The 20,842-nt window shown below is 35.2% G+C and overlaps 2 protein-coding genes across 4 annotated transcripts; one reads left to right on the top strand and one right to left on the bottom strand.

Moving 5' to 3' along the window:
• Positions 1–146: 146 nt before the first annotated feature.
• On the top strand, positions 147–3,965 carry LOC134256140 (uncharacterized). 3 transcript variants are annotated; one of them, XM_062738750.1, is made up of 2 exons: positions 147–320; positions 2,431–3,965. In XM_062738750.1, the coding sequence occupies exon 2, from the start codon at positions 2,542–2,544 to the stop codon at positions 3,856–3,858; it is 1,317 nt and encodes a 438-aa protein (XP_062594734.1). In that variant the 5' UTR covers positions 147–320; positions 2,431–2,541; the 3' UTR covers positions 3,859–3,965. The 3 variants fall into 3 exon arrangements, with proteins under 3 accessions (XP_062594734.1, XP_062594736.1, XP_062594735.1); XM_062738752.1 differs by lacking the exon at positions 147–320 and adding an exon at positions 558–582; XM_062738751.1 differs by lacking the exon at positions 147–320 and adding an exon at positions 1,869–1,990.
• A 4,361-nt stretch (positions 3,966–8,326) lies between these two features.
• Positions 8,327–20,709, bottom strand: LOC134256139 (E3 ubiquitin-protein ligase RBX1). The gene is made up of 5 exons (XM_062738749.1): positions 20,583–20,709; positions 16,022–16,049; positions 15,469–15,590; positions 11,743–11,828; positions 8,327–8,629 (listed from the first exon to the last, which is right to left on the bottom strand). Exons 1-5 carry the CDS (start codon positions 20,685–20,687, stop codon positions 8,617–8,619), a joined length of 354 nt encoding a protein of 117 aa, XP_062594733.1. The 5' UTR covers positions 20,688–20,709; the 3' UTR covers positions 8,327–8,616.
• Positions 20,710–20,842: the final 133 nt, after the last annotated feature.

Raw genomic sequence — 20,842 nt, 5'->3', positions numbered from 1 at the left:
ACTATGGATTATTTATAAAGGAAACGCTTGCATGTGGTGTAGATTCGTGATTGACTTTGTCAAAGTGACTGGTGAGCATTATGGCCAATTGGTCTCTTGAATCTTGTATTTTATGTATTATGCACACGGAAGGAGTTATATGTGCTAGCTGCGCACTTCCCCGCTCCGGGGTCATCTTTCAATGGTTATCATTTACAGTATGGAGCATGTGGTGAAAAAAATGGAACATCAGGGAAAAGTCTCGATAATTATGTTAGCTCCATTAGCTCTTTTTGGGGTAATATAAAAAGGAAGACGTAAAACAACAATCATATGCCAAGGTTAGTCATTTTGATGACATTTTTCTTGTTAATCTTATACACGCATGTATTTTAGCATCAACATAAAGGTCCGTTTATTTGCAGATATTATGGTCCTACTATACGCAGAATGATTTTTTTACTATGAACCTTTAGTATATAGATCTAATACCTTTTGATTTCTTGTCAGAATCATTCAGTGAATTTCAAGGCTCGCATGGTCAGCTGACGTAGATTGTTCTGTGACCAGTGATACCCGGACATTGAGTAGAGTCATCTGAAGGTAAATCAAAGCTAGGTTACATATCCTAGTCTTTGCATTAGATTTTAAGCAGCATTTCTAAAAGTTAAGCAGTAGTATCTGTCAGCCCCCCCCCCCCGGGACTTTTATTTGGGTCAGCTTTATGCTTAATGTGTATCTTTTAATTAATCTAAAAATCTTTGGGTCACAGATTGGTCAATACCTACGTATCTAATCTGACCTTTAATAGCATACACTTCTTTCGTAAACATGTTGTTCGTTTGACCACAACAACCTGGTGTCACAAGGGCGAAAATAGGGATGTGGTTGTTGTCTACGATCAATAAGTAAACAACTTTATCCATGGAATTCATATTCTAAAATCAACGAATCGTCAGGCATGAATAAAATCTAAATTGACATGTAAAATCGGTTCCCCGATTAAAGAAAACAGATATATAAACCCCTAAAATTCTGGATCCACCTTTAACAGAATAGGCAGGGGCGTAGCAACCGGGGGGGCCAAGGGGGGCCTGCCCCCCCCACTTTTTTTCCCAACCTTACTTATACTATAGGAAATGTTAATTGAAAGCCTGGTTGGCCCCCCCACTTTTAGCGATGTACCGAAATTGTAGTATTAGATTTGGTACTAAAAGTAGTTGAGACTGAGAAAAAGTTTACCTTACCCCCCCCCCCCCCCCCCCCCCGGTACTAAAAGTAGTTGCGGTCCCCCCCCCCCCCCCCCCCCCCCCCCCCCCCCGGTACTAAAAGTAGTTGAGAGTGAGAAAAAGTTTACCTTAACCCCCACCCCCCCCCCCAACCCCCCCCCCCCACCCCCCCGCACGAAATAGGATTTTTTCTTTTTTTTTTTTTTTTTGCTTGTCAACTTTTTCAGGTAAGTAAAAAAAAATTTTCTCTGGCTGCCCCCCCCCCCACCACTTTCAAAAACGATGCTACGCCACTGATAGGAGACAGAGGGTGAGGGTAGGAGATAGAGATAATAAAGTCAGATAAATATGATGGTAAAGATCTGTTAGATATTTTATTACTGTGTTTTAATCTTATTAACACAGACACTTGACTTCTGAAACTTTTCTCTCCGACCATCATTATAAAAAATAAAAATATTTATGCATAAATGTGTTTAAATATAATACTTAATGATTTTTTTTAAAATCAATAAGAGAAATGTGGTTTAAACGTCAAGTGCCCGTCATTGAGATAGTATATTTAAGTACGTAAATGATAAAATAATGGGACATTTTCTTATGTAAAGAATATTTTTAAAAAAATTTAGGGTACACATAACTCCGTACAAAAAAGCACTTGATATTTAAACGAGGTAAAGGTCACTTTAACATGTTAGCTTGACATCTTACAAACGATGTCAACAGATCTGAGTGAAGGATATTTTCTTAATCAACAAAGCATTACTGTACACACCTTGTTTGTAAGTACAAGTTTACTTGTGTAGGTAAATGGCATTTAATAAGTATTACGTTTGAAGTACTTAGACTAATCAAATATGGAGGACACCCAAATTCGTGTTAAGTAAGTGGGTCACATCACTCACCTATATAAATACATTGATGGTTTCAGTTTGTCCCAGTTAGGACATTACATCAGTACACTTGGGGTGCTTTGCATGTAAGTATACGCGTCCGTATTAACTTTATATAAATTTCTTTAAAATGATTTTTCTTCCTATTTCCTTGTTTACATTCTGTATTTTCTCTGCTCATACATGTATTACTGCATGTTGACATTCTAATAATACCGAGAGAACGTGTTGGTAAATGAAGGCAATTATATTTATATGCGCTGTAAAGGCTTTCATCAACACCACACTGCCAATTTTATACCCACTTTTTGTACGTATATCTTTTGTAGATCCCAGGAGATCGATCGAGAGCCGACGGGCATTTACTGTAGGAGAGCAATAGGCTTATTTATATCCTCAAGGTGATCCGCCACGAGAGGTTCAAGTATACTAAGAAGAACATGGAATTTGTAAACTTTGTACCAGTTTTACAGTATTCTGTAGAAGAATTAGTTACCCAGAAGTCCAAACTGTGCGACTCGGCCAGAGTCACAACCTCGGACATCATTAACAGGGCTGCACTTTTACACGATGCCATTGATAAGGTCAAAGAAAGCCTTCTCTTAAAAACAAAAAGGTTTATGGATAGTGAGTTGAAGAAGATGGAATTCCATGAAGGGGAACTAAAAACCTGGATCTCTTCGTTGTCTTCTCAAAACGATGTATCAAATCAGAATGTAGTCGAGGTCAAAGATGAGAGTATTGGCAAAATTCAGAATGGTGATAGGAAACTATCTTTTGCGAGGTTACAGCAGCTTTGTGAGATCCAACATATAAGTTTGTACTTCAAAAGCGGAGAAATTGTCAATGAATCATTTGTGAATTCTTTATTTGGATCGGTACAGAATTTCAGTATCACACCTCCTTCGCCCATTCGAAAGAATAGACGTGACACTTTTCCAACAATCGGTGTGGAATTAAAGACTAAATTTAAATGCAAGGGCACCACTGGAAATATCCACGCCATTGCTCCAATATCGGAGAACGAGGCGTGGATATGCTGTGGTTGGGGAAGCAAGGAAATGGTTCTCTATAATTTGGATGGGGAGGTATTAGTGTCTGTGACATTGGATATTCCTATTGATCATATTGTGTCAACTCGAAGTGGGAACGTTTTAGTCTCTAGTTACAATGGTAACTCAATCTGGTGTCTTGACGAACAACTAACTGCTACAAAATTTGCGACCTTGTCTTTTGTTCCAAGGGGCATGGCCGTAACGGATAGCAATGAAATATATGTCTGTGGTGTAGAAAGAAACCGACGACATTTGATCGCCAAATTCGCTGCAGACGGCACGTTGCTCTCGGACATCACTATTTCTCCGCACGATCCTCATCGAATTGGAGTAATAAGCGAAGACAAATTATGTTTTTCAGACTACAGCAAAAACAATCAACGACAGCTTGTAATTATGGACAGTTCCTGCAAAGTATTACACACGTACAATGGAAAAAATGAACCGAACATCGAACTGGAAAACCCTTTCTATCCCCTCGGTACCCAAGTCGACCAATACGGCAATATTATTGTGGCGGACTGGAATAATGACCGTGTCCACTTGCTGGACACTTCTGGACACTTTTCTCAGTTCCTAGTTAAATCAGGTTGCGGTATAGAACGACCTTGTTCGTTAGGATTAGATCGGGATGGCAAACTCTGGGTTGGAAACGCAACAGGACACGTGCATGTTTTCAGCTATTGCAACTGGTTGACTTGATTCTTTAGACATCATCCACATTTAACAAAAAATGTTTGAAGCACTTATTTTATTTTAATTTGTTGATTGTTGAGTACATTTTATAAAAACAAATCCTTAACATACAATTTAATTATTTTCCTTTTTTGTAATATTTTATTTGGCGAGTTCTTGAAAACTTGAAAATACGTGCATAAGCAATCACTCGTCATATATCAGTTTTGAACATCGTACCTAAAATCTTTTAAGTAAATAATTACACATAAGCTTATATAACTTATCAGAAAGTCGGTGAATTATACTGTTGGTTTATGTTCTTTAAACTACAGAGGAATGTCAGAGAGTGAAATGCCCTGTATATGATGATTTAGAGACAATAATCACAATATGTCATGTAGTTAAAAAGGGGTTTTAATAAAAAAAAAAAAAAAAAATTTTGAATTTCATTTTTAATTTAATACGTCGTTAGTGTCCAGTATATGATTAGAATAGATATGGCTTTTCTGACAGGGGGATTTAAAATAAAAAGAATACAAATGTACATGCTTATCAACTGTGCATATTTAATATAGTGCATATATATAACATGCCAAAGTCTACATGTGCCTCATACACATGATGCTAGTATGCAGTTTATCGCACAAGAGTGTAATGTACAGACCATAGATTAATATTATCAGTAGGTTTAGTAGTTAACAGCATTATAAGAATTAAGATCTAAAATTTCATTAAAAAAATGAATAAATACATTTATTTTGAGTTGCAATATTTGAAAAAATAATTGCAACAAGCAGAATACTTCATAGCAGTAAAATATAACACAGTGGTTCAGATGGGAAAAGGGGTTATTGTACTCGCGAAATGCTGAGAATGTAATATCGGTCACAAAGCCAGTTAAAAGAAGGTTTGGAAACTTGTACATAAAAATGAGGTTACTGATACCACGGGGGAAAGACGACCTAAGGTGGTTGAACTCGACCAATACTAGGTAACAGTTTAAAAGTCGGTTAATGTCTTTTTCACGTTATGGATGGGGATCAGCTAAAGTTCAGCATCTTGTATTGTATGGCACGTAAAACGTTGGTTTATGAAACTTTTTAGCTCACCTGAGATGAAAATTATGTGGAAGCATCCTAGGTTAGTGTAGGTTCTAAATTGTTCAAAACCTAACCCCCATGGGTAAGGCAATAGGAAATCCAAATTTTACATTGATAATATAGTAGAAAAAAATCTTCTCAATAATCACTGGGCCAGAAAAAGCTTAAACTTGTGTGGTAGCATCCAGCAGGATAAAGATTCTAATTTTTTTCTCCAAATTATAACCCCCGGGGAGGAACTGGAGCCACAATAGGTATTACCGGTGTAACGGGTAAATCTGGTGAAAACAGAAGGGCCAAGGTTACTCAGGTGAGCTTTGTGGGCAATGGACCTCTTGTTTTATAGAACATGAAGCTTTTGAATAAGAAAGTAAATTTTAAGAATAACAAAAAAGTATAATAAATGCAAAGTTTGGAATGCCATTACCATGCCATAATCGTGTTTCTTCCGTGGTTATTTATTAATTCTTCAGCGGGCTACATCTAAATGTTGTCTGTCTAAATAGCTTAATTTATGAGAATTCACCAACAATAACTTAGACCTTTATTCTTCTTTTCTTCTAAAATTTCCAAGAAATATAAACTAATTCATTGTACTAATGGACATAAACTGTATGTAGTACATTGTACTAGTATAAAATATTTATGAATTAAATGATAACTTGTAACAAGAATATTGCGGTTCAAATATATCTGATCTGTTATATGGAAATCTTTATATAGTCTGGCTCTCTATATGAGTTTTCTCTAACTGGGTGCATACAAATGACCTTGCTAATGTGATTAGATGCACTTAATACCTGAAATGTGTACCTACTACGTGCAGTAGCTAGCTCTTAACTTTGTGACAGTCTGTATGTTAAACTTCATTATCGATTCGAAGTCACGTTCAGGTACATTACAAAAAAAATTAAAACTGAATGTGCAGAAGCAGCATATGCTAATACGGTACCTGAGCTGAAACGTCCTACTTTTGACAGGCGTCCGTCATTCTGTATACTTTTGAATACACTCAACATCTGAACCAATGTCAGGCAAAACTGCTACAAGGCATTTTTAGGCGAAGGGAATTCGAGTTTGAGATTCTTTTGTTTTCAAACCATGGCCCACGGCATCCGACGATAGACCCGCAGAGATAGAGTGGGCTAAAAAGTTTAGACAAAACAGGGACGTAGCAACCGGGGGGCCCACTTTTTTTGCCAACAATACTTTTACTATTGAAAATGTTCATTGAAAGGCTGGTTGGTCCCCTTACTTTATACTAAAGTAAAGTAATATGAAGGAAATATAGTATTGTAAGCTTAAATTGGTAGTGAAAAAAGTTTGCCTACACCCCCCCCCCCCCCCCCCCCCCAAAATAGGATTTTCGACTTTGGGCAATTTTTCCTTTTTTTTTTTTTTTTGCTTGTCAACTTTTTCAGGTAAGTAAAAAAAAAAAATTTCAGTGGCTGGCCCCCCACTTTCAAAATCGATGCTACGGTCCTGCAAAATCATTCTGACGTGCAAACATTCTTAGTTGTATGCATGGATTTTTTTTTCTGTATCAGTAATGGTATTTCAAGTAAGGAGGGGTTAAAATTTGGTGATCAGATTTTACACAATTCATAATTTTTATAAAATCTATACCAATTCGAAAAATTACCCAAAACAAACGTTTTACAAAATCTATATACCCTACATTCTATTTATAAAAACAACAATCTATATATTGTGGGGTATAAAGTTTATAAAATGTAGGTTTATTTTCTGATAGAATAGAATATTACGAAAGCCGATTGAGCTCATTTTTGTATGTTAAAAAAATAAAGTTTTCGCTTTATAATGCGGAACTTTCGCGAACAAACGCAAAACTTTTGCGATATAACGTGTAACTTTCGCGTTACAACGTGGAACTTTCGCGATAAAACGCAGAACTTTCGCGTTATGACGCGAAACGTTCGCGAGTAAACGCGTTTTCGCGTTATAACGTGAAACTTTCGTGAAATGATATGCATAAGCAATAACACGCGAAAAATTTATTGTTTTAACCTACCAAAATGAGCTCAGTGAGCTTTCGAAGAATTTATCACAAATGTGCCATCCATAACTTTCACTAGGAATTACGTTGACAAGCAGAAAAAAACAAGAGGCCCATGGGCCTTATGGGCCACCTGAGTATCATGTAACAACTTTCCAACAACTGAATTTGATTCGTGTTTTAAACCAGAAGCCATGAAATTCACAATTTTGAAAGAGGCACCATTGCTTATCAAAACTATACACTTAGCATGCTTACTTTGATTACTTAATACCCAGAGGTAGATCTGAGTAACAAAGAGAAAATGCATTTGTTGTGCACCTATCCCATTGGAACCACTGACCCTGAGACTGCATATTTCAAAATTTTATTTCATCATGTTGTTGATTAATACCAAAAAGCACATTTCAAAGCAATAGATTATTTTCAGACTTTGCCCCCCCCCCCCCCAAGTATCTCTGTCCCAGGGGCCCGAAATCAACCATTTTGGAAGAAGCAGCTTTCTTCGACATAAATATGTACTAAGATCATTGGCATAATACCCAGGAGCAAAGGAAAAGATTTTAAAAGAATTCATGCATTTTCACTATATAAACATTAGAGCCCCGCCCTAACACAAGAAGCCCTGAAATTCACAAATCTCACAGAAGCATCCATCCTCCTCATAACTACATGTATGTATATAGTTCATTGGCAACACCCAGGTGTAGTAAAGATTTTTAAAGAATTTATGCATTTTCACTATATAATCAACATTCCCAGTTTTGTTGAAACCCCGCTTCTGGGGTCAGTTCTGGGCAAACAGACATAAGAAGGTGTCGTTTTTCATGAATAAAAATAGCGTTTCACGACAAAATCAAAGGAAAATAACTCTTGCAAATGAAAAAAATTATTTTGATATCAGAAATACCAAATTCGTTCACACATCCTGTCAAGCTGACACCTTTCCACTACAGGCTTTCCCAACTTTGTTGAGGTGTAAAATACTGGCATATGTATACATTCCAGTCCACTGAGTCTCTTAACTCTCTTTCTAGTCCCAGGGGTCCTGACCCAACTAACTTGAGTCTGCACTCAAGAATTTCCCCTAAATATTCCAAGTTAAATATGTGCTTCCCTTCCGTCACCTCATGTTAACCCTGGAATCATCATGTTTGTAGAAACTTGAATGATACTGTTGTTGAATCAGATTAGTACATGTATGACTATTATGGCCCTGCCGTACTTCAGATTTCAAAAAGCTGTATTGTGGCCCCACTCTATTCCCTTGGGCAATGACTTGAACATGATTGAACTCCACTAAGCATTACCTGAGATTCAGAAAGGTTAGTTAATAATTAGGCCCTTTAAGATTTGCAAGCCAGGAAAAAAAGTTTTTTATGGATAGTTTATTAATTTCAAACATATCATACATGTACACAAAACACTTCATATATCTTTTTAGGGGCATGTTACCATAAACATGTACAATATGTCTGCTTATTTACAACATACATAGAGACACCCTTGGTCTTATTATAGTATTTTTACATAATCTAAAATGCTATTTATGAGAATTTTTGCATTTTAAAGTAACAGTAATTTTTCTGAGAGTTTATGCATTTTTCATTTCAATAAAATTGACACATTCCTCCAGCTCTGTATGGAAATAAGGATGGATCTCTTTTAATGGCCATACCTTTGAAAAAAAAGGGGAAAAATATGAGTATTAATTTACATTTAGCATATGATGAAATTCAAGAAGAAAAAATGTACAAAGCATCAACATTAAACAGTAGTAAGAGAGTTCATGAAAAAATATCTACGTTAAAAAGACATAAAGCCATGTGTTCAACTCCTGAACAATGTTTTGATCTGTAAATGTCCAGACAAATACAGAACTAAATTCCTTCATTTAGAAATGATATCATATTTATTTAGAGTTTAAGAGTTAGAGAACTTAAGTGCTGCCCTTGCCCAGTCATAAAAGTTGTGTCATGAAATGTTATTACAAAAAGTGACACAGGCAACAAAGAGCATTTCAAAATCTTAGACAAATCTACACAAAATAGTGTACAAGATTTTGTAGAAAAAATGAGTACCGGTAGTATGGTCATTTAGCCAAAAAAAACAATACACACTATGCCTGTAGGGAATCTTTTTGACCATTCACTCTGTTATCAAAAACTTGCCAGGTCTGAGTTTGTCCTTTTTTTTATGCCAAGTGAATGTTAACTTTTCTAAATAGTAGTACATGTACCATGCAATTAATTGTAATTAAAACAAGAGGCCCAGGGGCCACAGCGCTCACCTGAGCACATTGGGCTTGAATTTAACACCACCCTCCCCCCCCCCCCCCCCCCCCCCCCCCCCCCCCCCCCCCCCCCCCCCCCCGGCATTCATCATTTGAACAAACTAGAATCTACACTACCTGAGGATGATTCCATATAAATATCACTAATCATAGCTTTGAAGTACTTGAAAAGAAGATTTTAAAAGGTTTCCCTATATATCCCTTTGTAAAACTTGGGTCGGCCATTTTGGCCCCACCCTAGCCCCGGGGGGTCATGATTTGAACAAACTTGAATCTACACTACTTGAGTTTCATCTTTCCTGGCCCAGTGGTTCTGGAGAAGAATATTTTTAAAGATATTTCCTATATATTCGTATGTAAAACTTGGGTCGGCCATTTTGGCCCCACCCTAGCCCCAGGGGTCATGATTTGAACAAACTTGAATCTACACTATTTGAGGATGATTCCACATGAGTTTCGTCTTTCCTGGCCCACTGGTTCTTGAGAAGAAGATTTTTAAAGATTTTTCCTATATATTCCTATGTAAAACTTGGGTCGGCCATTTTGGCCCCACCCTAGCCCCGGGGGTCATGATTTGAACAAACTTGAATCTACACTACCAGAGGATGATTCCACTTGAGTTTCATCTCTCTTGGTCCAGAGGTTCTTGAGAAGAAGATTTTTAAAGATTTTTCCTATATATTCCTATGTAAAACTTGGGTCGGCCATTTTGGCCCCATCCTAGCCCCGGGGGTCATTATTTGAACAAACTTGAATCTACACTATCTGAGGATGATTCCACATGAGTTTCATCTCTCTTGGCCCAGTGGTTCTTGAGAAGAAGATTTTTTAACAAGAGGCCCATGGGCCACATCGCTCACCTGAGTACTGTAGCTTAGAAAAAGTAGAAATTGGTTTATTATTGAAAAGTTAAAATCCAAAAGTAATCCCATGATCAATCATGGATTTGCTATTCTTCAAAGAATTTTCCCATATATTTCTATGTAAAACTTTGGTCGGCCATTTTGGCCCCGCCCTACCACCTGGGGTCATGATTTGAACAAATTTGAATCTACACTACCTGAAGATGCTTCCATATAAATATGATGAATAATGGCTTTGTCATTCTTGAGAAGAAGATTTTTAAAGAATTTTCCCATTAATTTCTATGTAAAACTTTGGTCGGCCATTTTGGCCCCGCCCCCGCCCCGGGGGTCATGATTTGAACAAATTTGAATCTTCACTACCTGAGGATACTTCCATATAAATATGATGAATAATGCCTTTGTCATTCTTGAGAAGAAGATTTTTAAAGAATTTTCCCATTAATTTCTATGTAAAACTTTGGTCGGCCATTTTGGCCCCGCCCCACCCCCGGGGGTCATGATTTGAACAAACTTGAATCTTCACTACCTGAGGATACTTCCATATAAATTTGATGAATTATGGCTCTGTCATTCTTGAGAAGAAGATTTTTAAAGAATTTTCCTATATATTTCTATGTAAAACTTTGGTCGGCCATTTTGGCCCCGCCCTACCCCCGGGGGTCATGATTTGAACAAACTTGAATCTTCACTACCTGAGAACGCTTCCATATAAATTTGATGAATTATGGCTCTGTCATTCTTGAGAAGAAGATTTTTAAAGAATTTTCCTATATATTTCTATGTAAAACTTTGGTCGGCCATTTTGGCCCCGCCCTACCCCCGGGGGTCATGATTTGAACAAATTTGAATCTTCACTACCTAAGGATGCTTCCATATAAATTTGATGAATTATGGCTCTGTCATTCTTGAGAAGAAGATTTTTAAAGAATTTTCCTATATATTTCTATGTAAAACTTTGGTCGGCCATTTTGGCCCCGCCCTACCCCCGGGGGTCATGATTTGAACAAATTTGAATCTACACTACCTGAGGATGTTACCCCATAAGTTTCATCTTTCCTGGCACAGTGGTTCTTGAGAAGAAGATTTTTAAAACATGCCACCAAATTTTCATCAATTCCCATTAAATGAGGGCGAAGCCCTTCATTTGAACAAACTTGAATCCTCTTCACGCAAGTATGCTTTGTGGTAAGTTTGGTTGAATTTGGCCCAGTGGTTCTTGAGAAGAAGTCGTTAATGTGAAAAGTTGACAGACAGACAGACAGACACAAGACAGACGGACAGACGGACAGACGGACGCCGGACAAAATGTGATCAGAAAAGCTCACTTGAGCCTTCGGCTCAGGTGAGCTAAAAATGCCATTTATTTTTCACTAATTCATAATTATCTCCACTTGGAAGAGCCCCTTATTTGAACAAACTTGAATCCCCTTCACCCAAGGATACTTTGTGGCAAGTGTGGTTGAAATTGGCCCAGTGGTTCTTGAGAAGAAGATGAAAATGTGAAAAGTTTACGCCGACGACAGACAACGGACAAATTTTGATCAGAAAAGCTCACTTGAGCCTTCGGCTCAGGTGAGCTAAAAAAAAATACATGTAATGATTTTAATTATAATAAATATAGTGTGAACTTACTTCTGAAACTCCCATTCTCTGTTATCCAATGGACACACTTGTCGAGTTTTTAGCCATCGAGATATACAGTGAAAATGGAATGCATGCTACAGAATTAAAAAGGTAAAATTCAAAACGTTAATATACTGATCAATGAATGAATGATGGTAAATCTTCACAGTGCAATATTATCTGACAAAATTGTAGGAAAGAGGGAATGAATAAAGAAAATGTTAGGCTGGACTTAAAAATAAACCTGTGAGCACTGTATACATAGTAGATCACAGTGACTTCCCTTTAATTTTTGCTAGGGGATGTATAGTACAATCACTACAATGTACATAAAGTGAAAGTTTCAACTTCAGATTCTGTTACAACTGATTAAGGAAATAATTTAGTCAGTTACTCTTGCCATTGAACTACCCAAACTGATATTCACAGTCCATAATACATGTATAGCATAATCTCCTACCTGGGTATGACATTAAGCTTTTGGAGTTCTAGACCAGTCAGGCTACTCTTGCAAATTTTTACTAGCCCTGACCCTTTCACCACTAGCCCTGACCAAACTTGAGAAAAATATTTAAAGTATAAAATAGTGATAATTCTTTTTTCTGTGCAGATGATGAGAAACCATATTTAAATAACAACATTTTCCCGCACACGTCATATTGAAACTAGGTCATGTACATGTTGCTTGCCGTGTTTAGTCCTAATTTATCAACTTGTATACAACTTTAATATTGATACCATTAAAACGTTCAGAGAATTTAAGTATAGTAACAAGAGGCCCATGGGCCACATCGCTCACCTGAGCACTATGGCTAGGAAAAAGTAGAAATTGGTTTATTATTGATAAGTTTAAATCCAAAAGTAGCCCCATGACCAATCATGGCTTTGCTATTCTTGAGAAAAAGATTTTTAAAGAATTTTCCCAAATATTTCATGTAAAACTTTGGTTGGCCATTGTGACCCCGCGCACAAACTTGAATCTACACTACCTGAGGATGCTTCCATATAAATATGATCAATTATGGCTTTGTTATTCTTGATAAGAAGATTTTTAAAGAATTTTCCTATATATTTCTATGTAAAACTTTGGTTGGCCATTGTGGCCCCGCCCTACCCCCGGGGGTCATGATTTAACAAACTTGAATCTACACTACCTGAGGATATATAAATATGATCAATTATGGCTGTTATTCTTGAGAAGAAGATTTTTAAAAAAATTTCCTATATATTTCTATGTAAAACTTTGGTCGGCCATTGTAGCCCCGCCCTACCCCTGGGGGTCATGATTTAAACAAACTTGAATCTACACTACCTGAGAATGCTTCCATATAAATATGATCAATTATGGCTTTGCTATTCTTGATAAGAAGATTTTTAAAGAATTTTCCTACATATTTCTATGTAAAACTTTGGTTGGCCATTGTGGCCCCGCCCTACCCCCAGGGGTCATGATTTGGACAAACTTGAATCTACACTATCTGAGAATGCTTCTACATAAATATGATCAATTATGGCTTTGTTATTCTTGAGAAGAAGATTTTTAAAGAATTTTCCTATATATTTCTATGTAAAATTTGGTTGGCCATTGTGGCCCCGCCCTACCCCCAGGGGTAATGATTTGAACACACTTGAATCTACATTACCTAATGATGCTTCCATATAAATATGATCAATTATGGCTTTGTTATTCTTGAGAAGAAGATTTTTAAAGAATTTTCCTATATATTTCTATGTAAAACTTTGGTCGGCCATTGTGACCCCGCCCTACCCCCGGGGATCATGATTTGAACAAACTTGAATCTACATTACCTAATGATGCTTCCATATAAATATGATCAATTATGGCCTTGTTATTCTTGAGAAGAAGATTTTTAAAGAATTTTCCTACATATTTCTATGTAAAACTTTGGTCGGCCATTATGACCCCGCCCTACCCCCAGGGGTCATGATTTGAACAAACTTGAATCTACACTATCTGAGAATGCTTCTACATAAATATGATCAATTATGGCTTTGTTATTCTTGAGAAGAAGATTTTTAAAGAATTTTCCTATATATTTCTATGTAAAATTTGGTTGGCCATTGTGGCCCCGCCCTACCCCCAGGGGTAATGATTTGAACAAACTTGAATCTACATTACCTAATGATGCTTCCATATAAATATGATCAATTATGGCTTTGTTATTCTTGAGAAGAAGATTTTTAAAGAATTTTCCTAAAAAGTTTTTTGTAAAACTTTGGTCGGCCATTGTGACCCCAACCTACCCCCGGGGGTCATGATTTGAACAAATTTGAATCTAAACTACCTGAGGATGCTTCCACATAAATATGAGGAATTTTGGCTTTGTTATTCTTGAAAAGAAGATTTTTAAAGAATTTTCCTATATATTTCTATGTAAAACTTTGGCGGCCATTATATGCCCTACCCCCAGGGGTCATGATTTGAACAAACTTGAATCTACACTATCTAATGCTTCTACATAAATATGATCAATTATGGCTTTGTTATTCTTGAGAAGAAGATTTTTAAAGAATTTTCCTATATATTTCTATGTAAAATTTGGTTGGCCATTGTGGCCCCGCCCTACCCCCAGGGGTAATGATTTGAACAAACTTGAATCTACATTACCTAATGATGCTTCCATATAAATATGATCAATTATGGCTTTGTTATTCTTGAGAAGAAGATTTTTAAAGAATTTTCCTACATATTTCTATGTAAAACTTTGGTCGGCCATTATGACCCCGCCCTACCCCCGGGGGTCATGATTTGAACAAACTTGAATCTACACTACCTAATGATGCTTCCATATAAATATGATCAATTATGGCTTTGTTATTCTTGAGAAGAAGATTTTTAAAGAATTTTCCTACATATTTCTATGTAAAACTTTGGTCGGCCATTATGACCCCGCCCTACCCCCGGGGGTCATGATTTGAACAAACTTGAATCTACACTACCTGAGGATGTTTCCCTGTAAGTTTCAGCTTTCCTGGCACAGTGGTTCTTGAGAAGAAGATTTTTAAAACATACCACCAAATTTTCATTAATTCCCAATTATCTCTCCTTGAATGAGGGCGTGGCCCTTCATTTGAACAAACTTGAATCCCCTTTACCCAAGGATGCTTTGTGGCAAGTTTGGTTGAAATTGGCCCAGTGGTTCTTGAGAAGAAGTCGAAAATGTGAAAAGTTTACAGACAGACAGACGGACGCCGGACAAAATGTGATCAGAAAAGCTCACTTGAGCCTTCGGCTCAGGTGAGCTAAAAATAATTTTATTATCATAGTTTTATTGCTATTTAAATGGTTTACCGTTGTCGTAAAGGTGAATCTTTCGACAATGACAATCGTAACTAATCAGCTATTTTTGTGAATGATAAACAGCTTTTTGTTTCTCTTTAGGAAAATAGCCGAGTACATGTAGTTACGAATGCTGACAAAGAACTGTTGTTTTTAAGTCATGCTGTCTGTAACGTTTGTAGTTTTCTTTGTACTATGCAGTTAGAAGCGTTCTAATTTTATTTTTTATCGACAATAAATAATTTGTTTAAAAATATCTAATAAGTTCATTTATTTTTCTTACACGACCAGTCAGTCTAGTACGACAACATTTTACCCGACCGGACCAATCTTTTATTAGACTCAGTCGGTCGGACGTGCCTTAATGTCAAACCCTGTCTCCTACAGAATTAAAGTGTAACAGGATTTTATTTTTGTATATCAGTCAAACTTACATTGCAAACTCCCCATGCTACTGTGCATTCTTCACTCGTGGCTGAGGCTTGATTAGCCTGACATTCTATACAAAGATCCATGATGTGATTTCTGCAGATAGCACAGTTATCAACTACTATGTCTACAATGAAACAATACATGGTCATCTTTTTTACACAATTGGAATAGATACACAAAAGACTGATAACACTTCTACATAAGCAATAAATTAAAATGACTAATATGATACTTCTCAGAGAAATACTTATTCTTTTAAACTGCTTATACACTATACAATCACACATTTCATGACAATGCAATCAAATTTTTGTGATTTGAGAAAAAAATATTGGTCCCTGTGGATGTGAATTCATGGATAAAGAAGTGCTACATTGTTACTCATTTGCAATTTAACATTTTGTGGAGGACATGAATTTGTGAGGCTTTCCATAGCACGAAAACAAATAAAATAATCCTTGATGAAAAATGAGTGATTTCACAGTAACATCTTAAGAAGTCTATACATTTGTTCGTTGTCAGATATCTTTAATTAAGCTTCATGAAATAACTTACCCCAAGCCCATAAAGCAACAGCATTCCACTATGACAAAAAAAGAAAAAAAAGAAAATATAAGTAAAATTCCTCAATTTTTCTTTCCTACAACGACTTGACCACTGAAATGTTTGGAGACACATTACTTTTACCAATAGATTAATTTGCAGATTTCTTTTTTAAAAAAAAATTCTCAGGTCAGTTATTTGAGCCAAGAACTTCACTTGCAGACGTCATATGTAGGTTATGTTACCAAACGAAACCTGAACAGGGCTGACATTAATGAAGAACTGTTTTATTAACTACAGTACAGGCAACGCGGATCCCGTATTTCCCGCGTCCCCGCCGCGGTATAATCACAACGCGGTATTTGGCCAGGTAGACAGGTAAACCGCGTTCCCTCCGCAGGAATTTCATCACCTACCTGTCCCCGCTGCGGTTAAATCATCGATCAATTACTGACAATTAGTATCGTAAACAAACGGGAGTTATCTCCCCGAATTGTAATTTGCGAATTTTCCCTGTAACAAAAAAAAAAATCAAAAACAAAAACAAAAATCGTGTGTTTATTAATTAATTTTGCTATGAATAGAATTTAAACTGAGAAAAAATAAGTTTATTTTTGTTTCTATAATTACATATCAATATTTGAAATTGAATAGAAAATTTTATTACATTGTAACTCTTTGCAATGGTTAATTATTTTGTGTTTATTAAGAATCTATCAAGAAACAAAATTAAATACTAGAAATTTTAATTAGTTTTTTTTTTTTAAATCTTCATATTATATACAAACTGTAATAAATGTTGAACTCAGAGTGTTTAAGTTTCGATAAACGATTTTTAGCATTCATTTGAAAAAAAAAAGATGAACATCTTTTAAAAAATGTACATCTTCATATTAATTATAAATTAATTTTGATTTATTGTATATAAAATGTACAGGCTTTTTCTTAAAGTGTCAAATTACCGGAAAACATCCGATGACGAGCATTTGCAGTTACATGTAGTGGGCACGTGAACTTAAATTTTTCTTTATCCAAGATATCAAGAAAAAAATTCTTTTCCTCTTTATTTCTCACGTTTATGTTCTGTTCCCAAATTGAGAAAACTTTTCTTTAATTTATTTCCCTCTTTTATATAAATGTGCAGGCATTTTTCTCAAATTGTCAAATGACCGAAAAGCATTCAATGGCGAGAGTTAACTTTGAGCACGTGAACTTTATACAAGAGATCAAGAAAAAATATCGTTTTTCACTTTCATATTAACATGTATAAATTACTTTTTAAAAGAATGTCTTTCTTTTTAATTTTAATATTTCTCCATTTTCGTGTTCAATAGATAAGATAGGATGTGCAGGTGTAATGATAAACTTCACAGACGAAATTATAGTTTATATTAATAAATATTCAATGCAAAAATTCATATATTTTTGTTTTCTTTGACAAATTCTGTTTCTTTGTGTATTAAGTATTAGCCGCAATCATTTCCTGTGTATAGGGATTAGCAGTGCCTGAGCAGGAAACGACATGCCCTGGGGGTTTCACACCTGTCTTAAGAGTATACCTTGGGTAACGCTCGCTGGATGTGCACATCGTTGTCTAGCCATTCAACAACACATTTGATTCATTGTTTCATTATTATTTCATCGATATCATTTTCAGATGCGATATTAGCCTTGGAATTTGTGTCAAATTATTGTTGCTTTTTTTAAACGTAGTGTCTTAAAAGAATAAAAGTAAAAAAAAACAAACTTTTAAAACAAATTAATGAAGTATTTGATATTAATTAAATCAAATAATGATCCATTGCTATGTTATTTCGTGTCTGTTTATATCTGTACCAGTTAGTAGATAGAGAGCGAGAGAAAGAGAGAAGAAAAATATCACAATATTAAGGCACGTGCATGATCGTTTTTCCTCCTTTTTGATCAGTATATCAATTTCTTAAGTCTAGCGAATGAAACTACCGCTGATTTATCAGTTTATTGACCATTTGTGGATTTTGTCTAAGTTTTATTGGTATTTACCGAGAGACTTGTTTATGATCCACTTTCGTCTTTCGTTTAGCATATGTACATGACATGTAATTTGAATTACTTCCCTTTTTGTCGCCAGATTACAACGACAGATTTTGGTGGTAAAAAAAAAAGTATTTTTGTTATAAAATTTGATTAAGAAAAACACAGTATATTAAAATTGTCGAATTATTGAAAATATTTATTTGAAACAAAAAATTTAAAAAGGATTCTGTCTGCAACAAAAACATTGAATTCTTTATTTCATGCATTTCAATCCATGAGCTACACATGAAAAAAAAAAACGGCTTCGTTTTACAATGTCGTAGGAAAACGCATACAGGTAATACACTCAGGTAACATATCCTGTGTATATTATAGGTAGTATGTACACTAGACAGCGTCGTTCCCTCGGGGCTTCTCATCCGCTTCGAGTAAACTCCACTCCACACCAAACTTACCTGAGGAAAACCGAACAGTAACACAGACATCTGAGAACTTGAAGCTTGGCAACTTGCTGATTAAAATAAGTTAATTTCTGTGTTGTGTGTTCAAGTATTTTAAGGGCCCATATTTGTGTTTGTGTTTTATTTGAACCGGAGAAATCTGAAATTTATGTTCATTGACATGATTTTAGTATTTTTCGAAAAGAGCAGAAAATAGAAATACATTCAAATACTAGCTATGATTTTATTGATATTCTGAATAGAATGACCTGTGAATATTTTATTAACAATACCCCCCCCCCCAAAAAAACAAACAAATAAAAATTGTCGATATTTAGTTCATAGTCTTACAGTGTTGCGCATAATAATGGAACAACGGTATTCCTACACTTACGCGTGTTTTGTTAAAATTTAATTGTAATTATGTATCACTACCTATCATCGTTTTTCATGCTATTATTTATAACAGCACAGGAGTCTGAAGTTTTTATCGTAAAAAAAAAATTAAAAAAAAAAAAAAAAAAAAAAAAAAAAAAATCCGGAAAAAATTTTTCCTACCCTTAACTAAAAAAACCGTGGGTTTTTTTAGTTAAGGGTAGGAAAATTTTTTTTCCGGATTTTTTTTTTTTTTTTTTTTTAAATTTTTTTTACGATAAAAACTTCAGACTCCTGTGATAACAGATATGTATACAGAAGTAACGATAGTTTTCTAAATGAAACCAAATGACTGATATAATCTCACAGATAAATAAACACGTAGCTACATGTAACTGCAACTGCACGGGCTAATTGTGAACACCGGATTACAGTGCATGTAAAGGGAAGCGATATCATGGCATTCTTTAAATTTTAATTATACCTTTTTAGCAATTTGAAGATCATTTGGGGTGGCATTATTGATTTTGAAAATAAACTTTAAGTTAATATATTCGATAAATTATTCGGCTTTATTTCATCCTATACTGTACATGTATTACTGTTATCAGACGTGTTTGAGAATTAATTAATTTTGAGTGACTATTGGTACAAAAAAAAGTTTTTTATTAAACAATTTGATAAAACTTAAAAAATGATTTTTTAAAGAATCCATGTAATGGTATAAATCTATAATATCAATGTGCTTGTAATCCCCCCCTCATTTCGACATGATTAAAAATCGACAATACTTTACAGGTAAGAACATCTTAGCTGAAGAATAACGGTAGCTGGCCCCACCGCGGTGTAAACACGGTCTCAGGTAGCACCGCGATCAAAACCCGCGACGGTGTAACGCGGAAAGGATTAATACACCGCGGAGGGGACGCGGTCTAATACGGGATCCGCGTTGCCTGTACTGTACATGTCTGCAATATATTCATTAAATCAAGGCAAGTTTATTATTTGTTTTACTTTTTTGTTATTCTCACAAGAGCCTTGCTTAAAGAAACAATGCATTGTGGGTCAAAGGTACTGCTGAAAAAGAAAATTCTATAGAATGAATATGCATGCAGTAGTCAAAATTTTCTCTTCGCCCAGGCATTGTCGTTAGAGCTCGCAGTGATGAGTGTCACTTTGGGATGCTCGCTGTGCTTACTATTATATTCAAGATAATTGTTAATTTATTTTATTAAATAAACCTCTTATGAATTATCACGATCATGAATGTAAATCATGACTGTATTGTTGTAAAGGGGTTGGGGTAATTATGTGGTTTTCAAAGTCGACAGCACCTTTACTTCTGGTATGTCATTACTGAATGCATTTGAAAAAATGATGGAAAAACTGGTCAGTTTTCCCTGGCCAATATTTGCCTATTTCATTACATCTTTTATAAATCTCTGCTATTTATGTCACTGGAGTAAACAATTACTCATTTTTTATTTTTAAATCATGATACATCAAAGGCATACAAAAATAAAATACATAGGATTTCTCTTTATCTTTTGTGACTTTAAAATGGTAAATACTCATTGAATCCGTAATCTTAATTTATTAACATTATATATAACTTTACTTTCTAAATTTAAAGATTTCAAACAGTGAAATACTGTCTACATTTTCTTTGATTGTATTGGCATTTAAATGTCATTTTAAAGAGAATTCATGAATAAAATTTCAATTTGATATACAGTACAAACTTTTTTAACTTCAAATCTTTTCTTTCCTCCCTTTTCTCCTGAACCTCCAGGAACTTCCAAATCTCCGTCAGCACCACTGTCATCAACATCCATTGCGGCCGCCATACTATTTCATGTAGCGCATGCGCATTTAAATACAAAAAAAAAAAAGGAAAATAAATTCCTGCAAAACGAAATACATTTATATATATATATATATTATAGCATTAAATACTGATTAGAAAACTTTATAGATTTATTATGATTCTTCAAACATATTT

The sequence above is a fragment of the Saccostrea cucullata genome, unplaced genomic scaffold (assembly GCF_032062105.1).
Source record: "Saccostrea cucullata isolate Sc308-1 unplaced genomic scaffold, CSIRO_AGI_Scuc_v1 ctg141, whole genome shotgun sequence".
Taxonomy (NCBI): Eukaryota; Metazoa; Mollusca; class Bivalvia; order Ostreida; family Ostreidae; genus Saccostrea; species Saccostrea cuccullata.
This window is presented reverse-complemented; position numbering and strand designations above follow the sequence as displayed.

Excerpts from the sequence above, each read along its gene's own strand:
- LOC134256140 (XM_062738750.1), top strand. The coding sequence starts at position 2,542 with ATGGAATTTGTAAACTTTGTACCAGTTTTACAGTATTCTGTAGAAGAA.
- LOC134256139 (XM_062738749.1), bottom strand. The coding sequence starts at position 20,687 with ATGGCGGCCGCAATGGATGTTGATGACAGTGGTGCTGACGGAGATTTG. Across the intron at positions 16,050-20,582 it reads AAAGATTTGAAGTTAAAAAA|TGGAATGCTGTTGCTTTATG; the intron begins GTTTGTACTGTA and ends TTTTTGTCATAG. Across the intron at positions 15,591-16,021 it reads TGTTGCTTTATGGGCTTGGG|ACATAGTAGTTGATAACTGT; the intron begins GTAAGTTATTTC and ends GTTTCATTGTAG.